The 17,464-nt window shown below is 38.9% G+C and overlaps 1 protein-coding gene across 1 annotated transcript; it reads left to right on the forward strand.

Annotated features, from left to right (window-relative positions):
• The first annotated feature begins 2,280 nt into the window (after window positions 1-2,280).
• On the forward strand, window positions 2,281-4,774 carry LOC130569297 (interferon-induced protein with tetratricopeptide repeats 1B-like). The gene is made up of 2 exons (XM_057358872.1): window positions 2,281-2,364; window positions 3,139-4,774. Exons 1-2 carry the CDS (start codon window positions 2,360-2,362, stop codon window positions 4,505-4,507), a joined length of 1,374 nt encoding a protein of 457 aa, XP_057214855.1. The 5' UTR covers window positions 2,281-2,359; the 3' UTR covers window positions 4,508-4,774.
• The last annotated feature ends 12,690 nt before the right edge of the window (window positions 4,775-17,464 follow it).

The raw sequence follows: 17,464 nt of genomic DNA on the forward strand, positions 1-17,464 counted from the left end.
ATGGATTATGAGACCGCTTTGAAGATAAAACTTCACCAGCTGGAATGTCACTTCACCTGGGCTCTGATAAAAGATGATTTAGGTCTACCTAGTATTCTCAATAGGCTGGATGAACAGCTCAAGTTGGATGTTGGGAAAAAAGAAAGACTTGCACAAACTTACAATGCTTTAGCATATGTAAAGTTCCTTCAGGGGTTACAAAAAGAATCACTTAGCAATCTCATGACATCTGTGAAGCTTTACAAAGAGTGCCATGAGGAGGAATTCCACAAAGCTCTCATTGTCACCTATGGAAACCTTGCCTGGTTAAACTACCACATGAAGAACTATACAGAGTGTGAAACATACGTGCAGAAAGTCGAGAAGATAAATGAAAACATTTCATCAGAGTCTTCATCTGTTCCAGAGGTGTTTGATGAGAAGGGATGGACTTTCTTAAATTTTCTTGCAAGTATTATGAGAGAGCCAAAGAATGTTTCAAGAAGGCTTTAGATCTGGAACCAGAACGCTGGTTATGCCATCGCTCTGTATCAAACAGAATATGGAAAATTCACGATTGAGAATTCACCCGCAGTCAAATAACTGAGACGAGCCATTGAAACAAATCCTGATGATGATGTTCTTAAGGTCCTCTTAGCTTTGCAACTGGTTATATACAAGAGCCATGAAGAGGCTGAAAGATTGGTGGAAGAGGCTTTAGAAAGATCTCCCACATGTCTTGATATATGCTGGAAAATTCTTTAGAAATAAAAGATCTGTGGACAGGGGTATTGATCTGTTGAGCAAAGCGCTTGAACAGTCACCTAACTCAAGTCTCATACATCATCAGTTAGCTCTCTGCTATGAGATGAATACAATCTGACTACTGCAGGAGGGAAATCATCACACCAGATCATCTTGGGTTCAACAGATTCGTGATCAGATCATCTACCATTTAGAAATGGCTATTACCCATGCAACCGGCTTTATCCCAGCTATGAGTGATCTAGCACTGCATTACGGAGAACGGCATGAGATTCCACGAGCTGAAGAAATGTTTCAGAAGATTTTCAAAACAGCCAAAGAGAAAAATGATAATCTACAGTACATGTGGTTAATTTTTATCATGCTAAATTTCAGTTGTACACCAACAGATGTGAAGCTTTAGTTATCAAGCACTACATGGAATGCCTGAAGATGAGTCCAGGTTCACCTGAGGGCCAGAAAATTGCTTGTGGTTTAAGAAAGATTGCAAAGAAGCGGATTAATAAAAACACACAGGATGAGGAAGCCTATGGGATACTAGGGTTCATTCACAAAGAAAAAGGAGAGAAGAGCAAAGCCGTTGAGTGCTATGAGAAAGCTTTAAGGTTTGGAGACAATGATGAGTACCTCACTAATCTTTGTGCTCTCAGACTGTCCATGCAGTAATGACACTAAGTTACCCACTTTATCAGCATTATATTGTGTGTAACGTAACATTTGCTTCAATTATTTGCACCAATTTTACAATTATAAGATATTAACAAGATATAATTTATAAGACTATATTATAATTTATAACACTATAATTTAGTTCTGTCTTCAAGTTCTCTTTCTATTTGTCAGAATATACAATATAGCTTTATATATTATAATTATACTGTTACTTTAACTTGTTAAATGAAACCATACATATTTTAACACTATTTTGAACAATCTTACATTTGGGCTCTGGGTTTGTTTAAAAGAAAATAATGAATGTTTAAAATATTTATAACACCAAGAGAAAATATGGAACTTTATGTATACATTTATTGTTGAAAATAAATTATTTAAAATATTGTTTTGCCTTTCTCCATCACAACATCAATTGTCAAATATGATGCACTCACATCATCTTCTGTCCTGTCAGAAAGGAGAGGCTAATAATGATTTCACTTGAGTGATGGATCATCTAGTAGGTTACACTCAGAACGACATTATTCAGAACAAAATACTCCAGGCTGTTGTTTACAACCAAAGTGCAGAAAGTGAAAATTAATTCTAGCAATATTAAAATCACGAATATTTTATATAAAAAGTCACTATAACGTCAAGCATGCTTTGTTACACTAATTAATAGTTATAACTTTAGAACTTCGATTAATAAAGCAAAAATTGTATGGATATAATTCGAAAATAAATGATGTGAAGTCTTCAGATGCACGTCTAAAATATTTTTGGGGGTTTTCATTCTGTGCGCATGCTCACCTGTTCCACAAAAGACTGCCCATCGGATTGCTTCTCCAGAGATCGTTATGTAAACCGACGGCTGGTACTTTCGGTTTTGATCCTTCCGCGTCGCTGGCACGCTGCTACATCCTCACACAAATGTAAAGGTTTGGTTGTCACGCAGAAAATGAGGTTAGCTTTTGTCTTCTTTTCCCACTTTTGTTTTGTCTAAGCTGGACGTGGATCGAAACTGTTTATTATATAAATCAAAAAATTGAAAGTGCTGCGTATTGTAATATGATCGCATGACCAGAGATTTATGATTTAGGCCTATAGTTAGCACTATAATGTCAACATGCACATTTATTAAACTCTGTGTAATTCTTAATTTCAACATTCGTCACAGTTATTCCATCAGAGCAGTTAAAGATAAATGATTTTTATCTTTAAATTACACTATGAACACTGTATGGAATATTATTTTGTGGGGATTTATAATGCATTCGTGTGGTAAAAATGAATTAGAAAACAAAAGGTAGACTCTCGGGTAGTGTGCATATAATGAAACAACTACTGTACATTAGCAAATGTATGCATTTTCCATGTTCTTTAGAAGGTTCATTATTCTACACAGGCCTATAAACTAACATGTAAATGTCTTACAAGTTATTATTAGTACATGGGTAGTTGACGAATAAATCGTACATGTCCTATGATGTGACATAGCAAAACTTAGAAAACAAACTGTTAATAATACATTTTTTTATATTATTAATATTTATATTTGACATATAAAATAGCATAAGAGATACTGTATTTATAGTTCTGTTTAAATTCTTGCCGTCACACCATAGGAAAAATTTGCTTATTAGTCTGTCAACAACCTACATGCTGGTTGTTTATGAGGGGAGAATTTCCCCCATGTTCCCTATGCATAAAATAAATATAGCTTTTCATTTAATGCAGCTGTACAGAGGATAAAATTCTCAATATGGAACTGGCCAAGCTGGAATGTCACTTCACCTGGAAAATGAGAAAAAGAGACACAAACATCACTGATCATTTAACAAGACTGGAGCAGAATTGTGATTTAAATCTGGGGGAGGAGGCTGGGATCGCACGTACACACAACTCTTTGGCATACGTCAAGTATCTCTTGGGTTCTTATGAAGAAGCCCTAACAAATTTACAGAAGTCTGAGGAGCTCACTAAAGATTGTTATGGGGACAACTGCGACGAGAGACTCATTGTTACTTATGGAAATTTCGCTTGGTTACACTTTCACATGAAGCAGTATGCTGAATGCAAAAGTTACCTGGACAAACTGAAGGAGATTATAGAAAATAATCCACCCGTCTCTACCTTTGATGTTCATCATGTGGTTGGTGAGAAGGCATGGGCCTTGTTTAAATTTTCACGTAAATACTATGACAGAGCTATAGAGTGTTTCAGAAAGGCGTTAGAGCTAGAGCCAGAAGAAGGTGAGTGGAATGCTGGTTATGCCATTGTACTATATAGAACTGAAAAAAAGTGCGCTAGTCCAGAGGATTCATCTGCAATTCAACATCTCAGACGGGCGATAGAAATAAACCCAGATAATGATGAATTAAAGCTTCTTTTAGCTCTGAAACTTGCTGAGTTTAAGCTGTTTGATGAAGCAGAGGATCTGGTGGAAAGGGCTCTTGATAAGTCTCCAGATAGCCCTAATGTGATTCGATATGTGGGGAAATACCTAAGAAACTATGGACATGTAGACTGGTCTATTAGCCTGTTGAAAAGAGCATTGGATGTTACTCCAGATTCAGCATTTATACACCATCAGTTAGCTCTGTGCTACAAACAGAAAAAAGAACAATTAAAGGATCAAATTGAAAGTCAGAGATTTCGTCATTTGAGCATCTCCCATTTTGAAAAGTCCGTCACTCTCAAGAGTGGCTTTATTGTTGCAATGGTACAGCTGGCAGCTCTCTACGGTGAGGACGGACAAATCAATCGTGCTGATGAAGTGTTTCAGACAGCTTTGTTTACAGCAAAAGACAAATCTTCAATTCAAGCACTTTACTTGTATTTTGGCGAGTTCCTGCAGTACAGAAAAAGATGTCAGCAGTTGGCTATCAGATATTACAAAGACTGTTTAAAAATGGCACCTGATACAAAAGATGGGAAGAAAAGTGCTAAGAATCTGAGAAAGATCTCTAACAAGTGTTTATCTAAAAATAGACATGACACAAGGGCTTTAGGGATATTAGAGTTCATTGAGCAGGTAACAGGTGGGAATCAATCCACTGCAGAGGATTGTGAGCATGTTCTGGAATCTACATGTAATGAGAAATAGTACAAACTGTATATTGGAGTTATATATTGATGTTGCATTGTTTTTGTGCACTGAGCTTTCATGTGGCTGAGGGCAAGTGAAGCTCACAGTATGCAATGGTTTCATCATTTTCGTTAAACTTTTACAGATGAAAGTCACACCAACATTGATAATATATATCATATTTATGTCAAGCTCAAAATATAATATGTGTAATCACATGAGATGAATAAATGTGTAATGTTTGCTATTGACTGTTGTAAATAAATGTATTATGAATAAAAATATATGCATAATGGTAAGAGCTACTGTTGTTGTGTGCAGCCTCTAAGTTTAACCAAAACTTCACTTTTTTAACACCATCAGCACTTTTGATTTGGGTGTGTACATTGGACATGTACATTTTAAAGGGTTCTATTTCAATAAAATGTCAATAAAAACGCACGCACGCACACACGCACACGCACGCACGCACGCACGCACGCACGCACGCACGCACACACACACACACACACACACACACGCGTATGTATATATATATATAGTTACAGACATATAACAGTGGCTTGCTCCTTTGGTTTAGTCATACTTCAAAACCCCTGTTCGTATATATCATCATACCTTATCTGAGTGTTCATAATTCAATCTACAAATCTTTGGCAGTATCATGTAATACATGTTATTACCTTAAAATGTTTAGTATGGCTTGATATTACTGTATACAGAATTCAGAATATACAATATAAATATACAAACCCGATTCCAAAAAAGTTGGGACACTGTACAAATTGTGAATAAAAAAGGAATGCAATAATTTACGAATCTCATAAACTTATATTTTATTCACAATAGAATATAGATAAAATATCAAATGTTGAAAGTGAGACATTTTGAAATGTCATGCCAAATATTGGCTCATTTTGGATTTCATGAGAGCTACACATTCCAAAAAAGTTGGGACAGGTAGCAATAAGAGGCCGGAAAAGTTAAATGTACATATAAGGAACAGCTGGAGGACCAATTTGCAACTTATTAGGTCAATTGGCAACATGATTGGGTATAAAAAGAGCCTCTCAGAGTGGCAGTGTCTCTCAGAAGTCAAGATGGGCAGAGGATCACCAATTCCCCCAATGCTGCGGCGAAAAATAGTGGAGCAATATCAGAAAGGAGTTTCTCAGAGAAAAATTGCAAAGAGTTTGAAGTTATCATCATCTACAGTGCATAATATCATCCAAAGATTCAGAGAATCTGGAACAATCTCTGTGCGTAAGGGTCAAGGCCGGAAAACCATACTGGATGCCCGTGATCTTCGGGCCCTTAGACGGCACTGCATCACATACAGGAATGCTACTGTAATGGAAATCACAACATGGGCTCAGGAATACTTCCAGAAAACATTGTCGGTGAACACAATCCACCGTGCCATTCGCCGTTGCCGGCTAAAACTCTATAGGTCAAAAAAGAAGCCATATCTAAACATGATCCAGAAGCGCAGGCGTTTTCTCTGGGCCAAGGCTCATTTAAAATGGACTGTGGCAAAGTGGAAAACTGTTCTGTGGTCAGACGAATCAAAATTTGAAGTTCTTTTTGGAAAACTGGGACGCCATGTCATCCGGACTAAAGAGGACAAGGACAACCCAAGTTGTTATCAGCGCTCAGTTCAGAAGCCTGCATCTCTGATGGTATGGGGTTGCATGAGTGCGTGTGGCATGGGCAGCTTACACATCTGGAAAGGCACCATCAATGCTGAAAGGTATATCCAAGTTCTAGAACAACATATGCTCCCATCCAGACGTCGTCTCTTTCAGGGAAGACCTTGCATTTTCCAACATGACAATGCCAGACCACATACTGCATCAATTACAACATCATGGCTGCGTAGAAGAAGGATCCGGGTACTGAAATGGCCAGCCTGCAGTCCAGATCTTTCACCCATAGAAAACATTTGGCGCATCATAAAGAGGAAGATGCGACAAAGAAGACCTAAGACAGTCGAGCAACTAGAAGCCTGTATTAGACAAGAATGGGACAACATTCCTATTCCTAAACTTGAGCAACTTGTCTCCTCAGTCCCCAGACGTTTGCAGACTGTTATAAAAAGAAGAGGGGATGCCACACAGTGGTAAATATGGCCTTGTCCCAACTTTTTTGATATGTGTTGACGCCATGAAATTTAAAATCAACTTATTTTTCCCTTAAAATGATGCATTCTCTCAGTTTAAACATTTGATATGTCATCTATGTTGTATTCTGAATAAAATATTGAAATTTGAAACTTCCACATCATTGCATTCTGTTTTTATTCACAATTTGTACAGTGTCCCAACTTTTTTGGAATCGGGTTTGTAATAAAATATAGAATAATCAAGCTGTTAAATACATAATATAAGGAGTTTTGTATTCATAGTTTATCTATTTTATAAATGTTATATTGTATTATAATATTGTATTGCTTTCAACTATATTTTGCAAACTAGTTTACTTTATCACTGTATTACTTCAACAGTTTAAAAGATATTACTTAATTGTGCAATATGCAATAGACAGCACTGTGTATTAAGATTCATTAGACATTTATTAGACAAAATAAGTTTGATTCATAGCAGAGATTTTCATGCATTGGCCAGAATAACATGCATCTCGGCCATTTCCATTGCTGCCAATAACTATTTGTCATCTAAAGAAATCTTTACATGTATTATAAGTAATAATTTCATATTAACACAAACAAACTGAATATAACATTAGTACTTCGATTAATAAAGCAAACATTGTGTGACGGCCCATGCGTTGTGTCATTGCTCGGTTCTCCAACTTTTTTCTTTCTTTTCTTTTGTTTAATGGCGGTTGGCAAACCAGTTTTTGGTGCATATCCGCCACCTACTGGGATGGAGTGTGAAGACCAAGGAGGAGGAAGCGGAAAATACAAATAATCTAAAAAAGAAATATCACCATTATAATATTAATAATAATAAATAAAAATAAAATACTATTTCCTTATAAACCTTTATACATATGTATATTTAATGACCTTAAATTCTGTGTAACAAACGTGACTCTCTCAGAAACCTAAATAAAATAGGGTATATTCTAGATTCTTTCTGTGGACTCTGGAATAACTCTTTAATTGTTAGTTGGACTTTCAATTCTTTAAGATCTTCAACAAGTTGAGCTCTCTCACTACACTGTAAAAAGTAATGAGTTGAGTTTACTTAGAAAACCTGTGGAAACAGATTACCTCAGAATTTTCATAGAAAATTCATTCATAATTTTTAAGTTGATTAAACTTACAACAACTTTGTATAGTTAACTTCTGTATTTGCAAAAATTACCTGAAAACTTGAGTAAAGGAAACTCAGTAAAACAAGTTCAGCTAACTTACAGATTTAATTTAAGCTTAACACAGAGAACTTAAATAAAAGAGTTATTTCAACATGTCTACTAGTTGAAATTACTAAAAAATGTGTGGAAACTGATTACCTTAACTTTCTCAAGCAAGTTGTACTCAAAAAGTTGTTAATACAAAGACAGACAACAGATCATTGGCACAACAACAAAGTCATTTATTTCTGTAAAACATTAACAAAAATGTTCATTCAAGTCCTTCTGACATCAGTCAACAATTCTGAGATAAATGCACATAGTGTATTGCACTCTGGAAAGATAAAAGATCAATGTAACTTTTTCCACATCTTTAACTGTTCACAAAACGTTAAATGTAGAATTGGAGAAAAGTGACGTTACTGCATTAGAATATGTTTCAGAGATAGTATATTAAGTTTCTGAGACTTGTGCCCGAGTGACAAAATCACCCCCTGGATGAAATCAAAGTTGTTCTTCATTACTGGAGGGTACTCTAAATTCAGAGCATAAAAGAGCCCAAAAAGAAGGCACATGGCTTGGGTAAGATTTCATCCATTAGACTTGTACCTTCCAAAAAGATGGCAGTGGATGTGGCGTCAAGGTTCAGCGAGTTAGGTATGGTTTCACAGTCCTTAGGGTTCAATGTCAATATGCCGCTTGAATTGCCTTCATCATCATAGTCCTAAACATGACATAACAAAAATTTAGTAAAAATAATTAACAACATATTTTAAGACAACACATCGTCACTGTCCGACAGAAACCTGGAATCTCCAAACTTGTTCATTTCCATTTTTTTCCATAAATCATTAGTCATGTTTATCGTCTGCATGTGGGTTTTGCAACTATTTAACCAATATATAAAGTATTTTAAAAAGCTTGTGATGAAACCTCAAAACTCTGTTGGATCCCTTCTGGCCTGCCCATGGGCCTGGTGCATGTTAAGGGGTTAAATATACAAAAAGATCATAGAAATTGAAGGCCAGCTATACAAATTAAACCTCTTCTGAAACTGCTAATTTGACACTTGAAAAGTGATCTAAATGTAGCATTTCTGAAAATAATTTATTAAACGTTTACATTTTGTTATGCATGATTTCTAGTGGTTTTTAATTCTCCATAACACATTTGACTTCCTTTTCTTTCTTTCTGTCATTTCTAACCTTCGTTTGTCCTACTTTTCTTTTACTTTCCTCCTCTTTTCTGTTCTTTCTTTGACTTATTTTTTCCCATCTTAGTTGTGTCTTTATTCTTTTGTCTAAGGCCGCTTTCACATCTAGTTCGATTGCCTAGACCGAACCCTAGTTCGATTTCTCCCCCCCACCCCGCTGGTCTGTGTTCACATTGTAATGCACTCAATGCACGGCCGCTTCCGCGTTTACACTCATATGGAAGGCCGTTTTATCAAAAATGTGTTTAGACGTAACGTGTACAGACGATATAACCCGTGGACGCGTTTTTGCGCCTAAAGACGTAATTTCGTCTACAGACGTATTCGTTTTAGCCAATGGAAAGTCACAAAACGGAAATATTTGCATAAAATTGATTAAACATATAGTCGTGACGTCATCATTAGCGTAACCACGTGTCATTCATGAATTATACATATAAACGTGATGTTCCCTCATGCGTGGCATTGCATATGGTCCTAGTTCCAAATACGTCAGCGTATACGTGATTTTACGACAAGGGAGAAGGGGGAATTTCAAAATACAAGCGGTATAGACAGACCATCGAAAGCATGGCTTTGCGAAATTTTCTTAACAACTGCCGACGCGTTTTTCAAGAATATGTGTATTTGTAAATTATATGTATTATGCTGTCAACCCAATGGGCAACATGGGCTGCAGCCGAGAGTCCCGAACACTAGGGGATCCCGAGAGAGTTCTCATTTGCATTTTAACATTACACATAACACATTTTTGTGCAGTATTATGCATATCCGAATCACAACGAACAGTACATGTAGATTAAAATCATGTTAAAAACACGAAAAATTTCAGAAAACCGTAAACAAGGAAGCTGCGTTTTTTATTTTTTGTATGAAGCACAATACATTTCTCAACCAATTTCAATGGGTTACAGTATTGTAGACCCACATTAAAATATGTAAAGGAAAAACTGCTGCTACTGGAGGTTTTTAACTTGTTCAATTAAAGTCTATATAGTGCTTTTTTTTGTAATGTTCGAAGTGTTTCAATGCCTCTTTACAGGAAAAAAACACAGGAGGAAAATAAGTGTAACTTAAGAAAGGGCACACTGATGCGCGGGCTTCTGCAATCTTGAACATAATTACTAGGCTATGGGAATTGGCAGATTTTTTCATATTATTTTCGAAGATTTAAACTCATGAAACTATTCCAATATTCGTTTATGTAAATGTAGTTTATGAGGACACACAATTTGAATTATTATGGTTTTATCGCGCTGGCTTTTGCTTGTCCTGGGCAGCAACGTAGCCGGGCATGCATTTCTGGATTTAGTGTAAATAAGATAACGGACTTGGAACGTTATTAAAATGAAAAATTACAAAAAAAGTTTTTGTTTTACTATGGGACCTCAAGCATGTTTTCTAACCACCGTAGCACCACATATAAATCCATTGATGTCGTTTTCTATGTTATTTCTATCTCCATGTCTGTTTGGTTTTGATCTGTAGCCTATTATATAAATAAAAACTAAAGCAGAAAAGCGCGTTGTGTTGAACAAATCAATAGAAAACTCTTTAGACTTTAACACCAACAGAACAAGAAGAAAAACCTGTAGCGCAGAAAATGTTTTTTATTTATGATGCGCTCTGGAAAAAAGAACAGAAAATAATAATTATTCATGAATATTGACCTACCTAAGTAGTATATATGGGGGACATAGTGTCAAAATGATTGACAGGTATGATTGATGGTGACCTTTGACCTTTTCGGGGGGTTGAATTTCTTCCGGACCACCCACGTTGTGAGGGCCCCTCCCCCTTTGCGTTGACCTTTGACCATACCCGCCCCATTGTGAGGGACTGCCCCCCCTTTGTGTTGAACTTTTGGCCTTTGACAGTATCTGTCCACGTCGTGAGGGATTGCCCACGTCTGGAGTTGAACTCTTGAACTTTTGCCCGTACGGTTACCGAGCATTTTTCTCTCTTCTCTGGAGATCATGTTTGGACATGTTTTTATGATGTTGACACGTATCTTATGCGTGAATAAATAAAGGCATGAATAAGTGATTAGAGAAAGAATTGGTTATATAAGTGATTAAATAAATAATGAATATGCAAATAAACAAAGCAAGTAATGTATAAGTAAATAAACAAATAAACAAAGCAAGGAATGAATAAGTAATTAAATAAAGCACTCTCTCTCTCTCTCTCTCTCTCTCTCTCTCTCTCTCTCTCTCTATATATATATATATATACTGTATNGGGCAGAAGATTCTCCAGCGCTAGCTTGAGTCTAGCAAATTCGCTGGGGTCTCTGTGACTGAAATAGGGAATCATCGGCATCGGACCTCTGTATGTTGATTCCGAGGGTGGGACAAACTGGTGTCGAAGATCTGTGGAGGCTCTTAGATGGGGCCTGATTTGCGGGTACCGTTGTGATGTTACTGCAGGCTCACCTTGGGGGTAACTCCCGTACTGATCTGATGTATACACTGGACGAGTTCTAGGACAAAGCAGAGGATACAGACTTTGTGATTGTCTCAAAGGACCCGGAGGCATCCTGCCTGACTGGGAATCTGAAGGGTCAAAGTCTCTGACAGGAAAGCTCGTTAATGGGACTGAAGCAGGACTACTTTTAACGACGGCAGCTTGTTTTAATACCTGAAGTTCACTCATCATCTTGTCCAAAAAGCCCACGATGGGTTCATTGCTAATGGGATTCAGCTTTGATTCTGGCTCTTGCTGTTCTTGATCTGACCCTGGAGGAGGATCAAACCAGTCTATCTCATCCTCTTCACCACCCTCTGTAAATCTATGATGTGGTAGGAAAGGGGGAAACTGAATAATTGTACGTGGGTCAGATTTGCTGGACTGTGAGCATGTTGCAGCTGGATGAGGGGTCTGCCTAAGGTTGTGAACAGTCTCTGTGAGCCGTTTCAACTCCAATCTGGTCTCTCGGAGCTCAGATAAGGTAGCGTTCAGCTGGTCTTCAAGCTGGCTTTCAGTACCAAGTTGGTAACTGCGCTGTTTCGATTCAGCATAAGGCTCCGCTTCTGCATAGTCCGCTTCTCTCTGATTCTGATTGCCACTGAAAGGAGAGTGTGTAATTTCAGCTGCTTCCTCCTCACTATAATATAACTCCTCTTCTCGCCCATGCCTACTGCTCCTTGATTCAGAAGTATATCTTTGCTGTGGCACATACCCCATCTCATACTCTGCATAATGTCGTGGTGGATAAGTCTGCCGCTTAGGCCTGGTTGAAGCTCTAGGATCCATCTTATTGAGAGCAATTACCACCAATCCGGCTCGAAGGACCACAATGTTGCTGAGGCTTAGAAGGACTGTAATTTCTATCTAATGCCGGAACTGTTTTGTATGACAATCACTCCCTGGTGTCAGTTAGAACACAATAACCAGACCTTAAGACAGATTTAGGGAGGTTTACTTTACAGTTGCAGTAGGCACGGGCTTACATCTTACTTTCATATTCACTTGGAGTTATTTACATGGATATTCGTAAGTGTGTGGTTCTGAAACAAACAGATAATGACATGTATTATAGTAAATCTTAGTATGAACGGTATTAATATACAACATTTCACTTAAACAGTGACCGCATTAATTAAATATCACTACCAGTACAATTGTACAAACTACCGCAAGGCGGTGTCACGTGTACAGACGTGACTGACAATACTGCACGTGCAACACTTGACTGTGTAAGCAAACAATAAGTACATATGTGCACTTAACTATTCAGTACATGTAAACAATACTGAATAAATCACAAGATGAGAAAACGTACATATAAATCAGGTGCTATAACAATAACAATGAGGTTAGCTCACCGTAACAACGTCATTTAGACATGAGCGCTAAAGTACAATATAACACACGCACGCAATAATCTTTGCGGCTCAATAGGAGATAGAACTTACTGGTTTTTCATTGACGCACACAACGAAGGAAATACACTCTCCAAACGGAGGTAATTTGTTAGCAGCAACGTCCAATGTCACGCGCTGTGTCTCTGTGTGCAGAAGATCAACACATAACTGCGCGCTGCCTGCTGTCTCATCCAGGTGCTCAAACTCTGTTAGAGCGCGTCAGCTATGCACCAAAGATGCGCAATGTTATATATTCCCCTAAATATATGGCCTTTCTTACAGCCGCCCCCAAATGTGGACAACACATTTGTTCCAAGTACAGCTCAGTTCAGTAACTGGGAACAAGTGGGGATCTTAGGTCTCTTCTACAGTACATCTGGAATCTCTGGGAGAACAATAAGCTTAGCTACTGGTCGAGTGTAGGTTTTATCATTGATCTTTACATCTACTGTCCTTACGTGTCCATCGGCACTGGGGTAAACCTTGGTGACATGACCGATGGGCCAACATGCTCTGGGCAGTTGAGGATGCATCACCAGTACTACAGCTCCTGAGGTTACCACTGCTGGGGAAGCGTGCCATTTCTGGCGGGGTTGCAAGTTCGGGAGATAGTTCTTAATGAAACTATACCAGAACTGGTCTGCTAAAATCTGGGAATGTCTCCAACGGCGTCGGCTTAAGAGTTCAGATTTGGGGTAGACCACCTGTGGGAGGGATTTATCCCGCCGCCCCATCAAAAGAACATTAGGCATCACTGGATCAAGGTCTTTAGGGTCTGAAGATACATATCCCAGTGGCATTCAACATCCCTTCTACTTCGAGGAGAACAGTATGTAGCACTTCCTCTGTAACGGACTGACTGCCTACTACCCTGTACAGGGCGGTCTTCACTGAGCGTATTTCTCTTTCCCACACTCCACCGAAGTGGGGTGCTCCAGGTGGGTTAAAGTGAAAATCGATTTTCTGTTTGGCCAGCTGAAGTTGGAGGTCTGGGGACAATTCTGCCAGAGCTTCTCGAATCTCCCTTTCTCCTCCACGGAAATTTGTTCCTTGGTCAGAGAACAACTCGGCTGGTGTCCCTCGTCTGGCGATGAACCTCCTCAACGCCATTAAGAATGAATCAGTATCAAGGCTGGTGAGGATCTCCAAATGTACACTTCTGGTTGTGAGGCACTTGAAAATGATTCCCCACCTCTTTTCTGTGCACCTGCCCAGCTTAATTAGAAAGGGCCCGAAACAGTCCATCCCAGTTGAGTGAAAGGCTGGCTTATAGAGGTGAAGACGTGCTTTAGGTAGATCTGCCATTTTAGGGACTTGGGGGCTTGCCTTCCATCGACGACAGTCTGAACACATATGCTGGTATCGGCGAACGGCCTCTCTTCCTCTCAAGATCCAAAACTTACGGCGAATCTCAGCAAACACTCTCTCAGGGCCGGGGTGGTAGAGTTGAGAATCATAGTCTTTAATGAGTAGTGTAGTAGTGGGATGATGGTGGTCCAGAATGATGGGATGCACAGCAACCAAGTCCAAGTCTTCAGCTTGGCGGAGTCTGCCACCAACCCTAATGAGCTCCTCTGTCTTTTCTAGTTCTGGGGACAATTTGAGTAGGCGGCTACTTCGTTGCACTGATTTCCCATTACTTAGGAGTCTGAACTCCTCTGGAAAGCTATCCTGTTGTGCCCTCTTCAAGATGAGAATCTCAGCTGAACAGTAGTCATCAGCATTAGGGGTCTTGCTCTGACCCACCACCCCTTGCATTATCTCCACAGTTGCCTCTACCAATCCCTTCCAGGTTATGCACTGTTGTGTATCTGGGATGTGATGCTCATTATCGGCTATGGCCGTTGCAACTCCACAGAATATGGACTTGCGATGTTCTGAGTGACACTCGTCCATTACTGTGACTGGCATGGTTGGCCATTCGTCTGGACTCTGAAGGAGAAAGGGTGGCCCATGGCTCCACCGGTTGGACTCAGCCAGCTCCTCTAGCCGTTTACCTCTAGTGAGGTCATCTGCAGGATTGTTTGCCGAGTCAACATATCGCCATGAAAGTCGATCGGTGAGCTCCTGAATCTCCGCTATTCGCGTGCCAACAAAAACTTTGAATCTGCACGACTCTGAGCGTAGCCAGGACAGGACTGTGGTTGAGTCGCTCCAGAGTATAGTTTGGCTGATTGGCAGGGTTAACTCCTGTCCAAGCAATCTGGTAAATTGGGCTCCTATAAGAGCAGCACAGAGCTCCAATCTTTTTACGGAGAGCAAGCGTTTAGGTGCAATTCTGGAACGGGCTACCACAAAAGAGATGTAAGGCTGACCTCGGTTGTCTACCATCCTCAGGTAAGCGACAGCTTCGTAGGCCTGCTCTGAGGCATTGCAGAATATGTGCAACTCACGATTACTGTTTTCCTCATCCATGCCAGGAGGTAAGTATGCCCGGGGAAAATTGATTCTCGGCAGGACCTTTAACTCAGCTTCCCAGTCTTTCCAGGCTTGTAACAGATCCTGGCTCCTGGTTTAGACTTGTTCTATTATTATTATTATTAATAAAATATCTTTGGAATTCTACTTTGTCGTGTGATTGGATTATACAGCTTCCGTGACAATAAGAGACTTTCTTTTCACAAAACCAAAGCGGATTGCAGCGTATATGCAGAATATTGCTCTTATGACTTTATGACTCTAGGTAATGATTCCAAAGGATCACAGCAGAAAAATATTTTATTGATCTTTTTAATGTGTACTGTGTCATTTGTTAGTTAAGCTGAAACTGTTGCACTAATTTTGGGCCAATTAAACTAAGGATTGAGGGTGTATTACCTGTCCTGTTCGGTCAGGGGAGGGCTGGTTGTGCATTCAGCTAAACTTCTTTGCACACACAAGCTTCAGGTGGCTGCCGTGTATAACTAAATCCTGAAGCCCACCTCACTGCATCTTAAGCATTTAAAAATTGCAACACGACAGGGTAAACATACAATATTCAATTGTACAAAGGCTAAAAGCATTGGGTGGGGGACTAGGATCCTGTTGCTCACTCAGTCTTACTTAGTTTAGTGCTGAATCTCTCCCCCACAAGGCGGTGGCATTACCACGCCACCACAGTTACTGATGAGACAAAACTTGTTGGACTTATTATTATACAAAACATTAAATTGGTTCTTATTGACTTTAAATTGATACTTCAGAAGTGTGTGTATTGACACAAAAGTTGGAATGCACCATCACTGGCACATATTGCTTACCTTTATAGAAATTTGGTGACAGCGCCACCTAGCGATCATAAGATATAAGCTATTTTATAGTGCTTTTAGCTATGGTTTTAAATTGTTTTGGAGCTGCTTTTCAAAAACTCATCATCAGAAATGTCCACATATGTTTCCCTTTGTGCCGTTGAAGGGCTTTGACCCTGTAATTGTTCTTTGCAGCTGTATTTTTCTTTAGTACTAATGTTAAGATGATAATTTTTGTTACAGACTTAACATAACATAAGCCTTCTTACATTGACAACATTTCTTTATTTAACACCTGTGTTGCTGAGGGCGTAGAAGGAGACTGTTAATTCTATCCTAATTGCCGCGGAACTTTTTGATATGACAATTCACTCCCCGGTGTTCAGTTAGAACACAATAACCCAGACTTTTAACTGCCCAGATTTAGGGGAGGTTTTACTTTACGAGTTTGCAGTAGGCACGGGGCTTTACATCTTTACTTTTCATATTTCACTTGGGAGTTATTTACATGCGATATTCGTAAGTGTGTGGTGTTCTGAAACAAACAGACTACTGACAGTTATCTATAGCAAATCTTAGTGGAGAACGGTATTAATACTACAAACCATTCACTTAAACAAGTTGACCGGCATTTAATTTAAATATCCACTACCAGTACAAGTTGTACAAAACCTACCGCAAAGGCGACTGTCACGTGTACACACGTGACTGACAATACTGCACGTGCAAACACCTTGACTGTGTAAGCAAACAATAAGGTACATCTGTGCACTAAACTATTCAGTTACATGTAAATCAATACTGGATTAATCACAAGCATGAGAAAACGCTAACATAGTAAATCAAGTGCTATAACACATAACAATGGAGGTTAGGACTCACCCGCTAACAACATCCCTGTCATTTAGACATGAGCGCTAACAGTACAATATAACCGTACTTAACATGTTGTTTACGTGTGAAAAATTAACGTGTACTTGACGTGTATTTAACACGTACTTAACGTGTTAAATACACGTCAAGTACACGTAGAATACACGTTAACAACGCGTGATTCAGAAGCCAGTTTCCAGTTTAAACGGGTCAATATCATTGGCTGCCTATGAATTGGGTCAAACCATTTCTGCAAACCTGGGGGATGTTATAGACTCTGTGCTACCAACATTAAGCATGCTATGGATCGTTCTGTTTATTTGTCTTTTCTTGTCTTTTATTTACTTTTGTTATGTAGATAAACTAATAGGATTGCTGTTTTATGAAAAACTGTATAAACATAAAATTACTTCCTTTTACTCCACTCATGCCTTTTTCTTAAATAAGCACAGTAGTAGACATTCTAGCTTTACCATTC

This window comes from Triplophysa rosa, linkage group LG18, assembly GCF_024868665.1.
Source record: "Triplophysa rosa linkage group LG18, Trosa_1v2, whole genome shotgun sequence".
NCBI lineage: Eukaryota > Metazoa > Chordata > Actinopteri > Cypriniformes > Nemacheilidae > Triplophysa > Triplophysa rosa.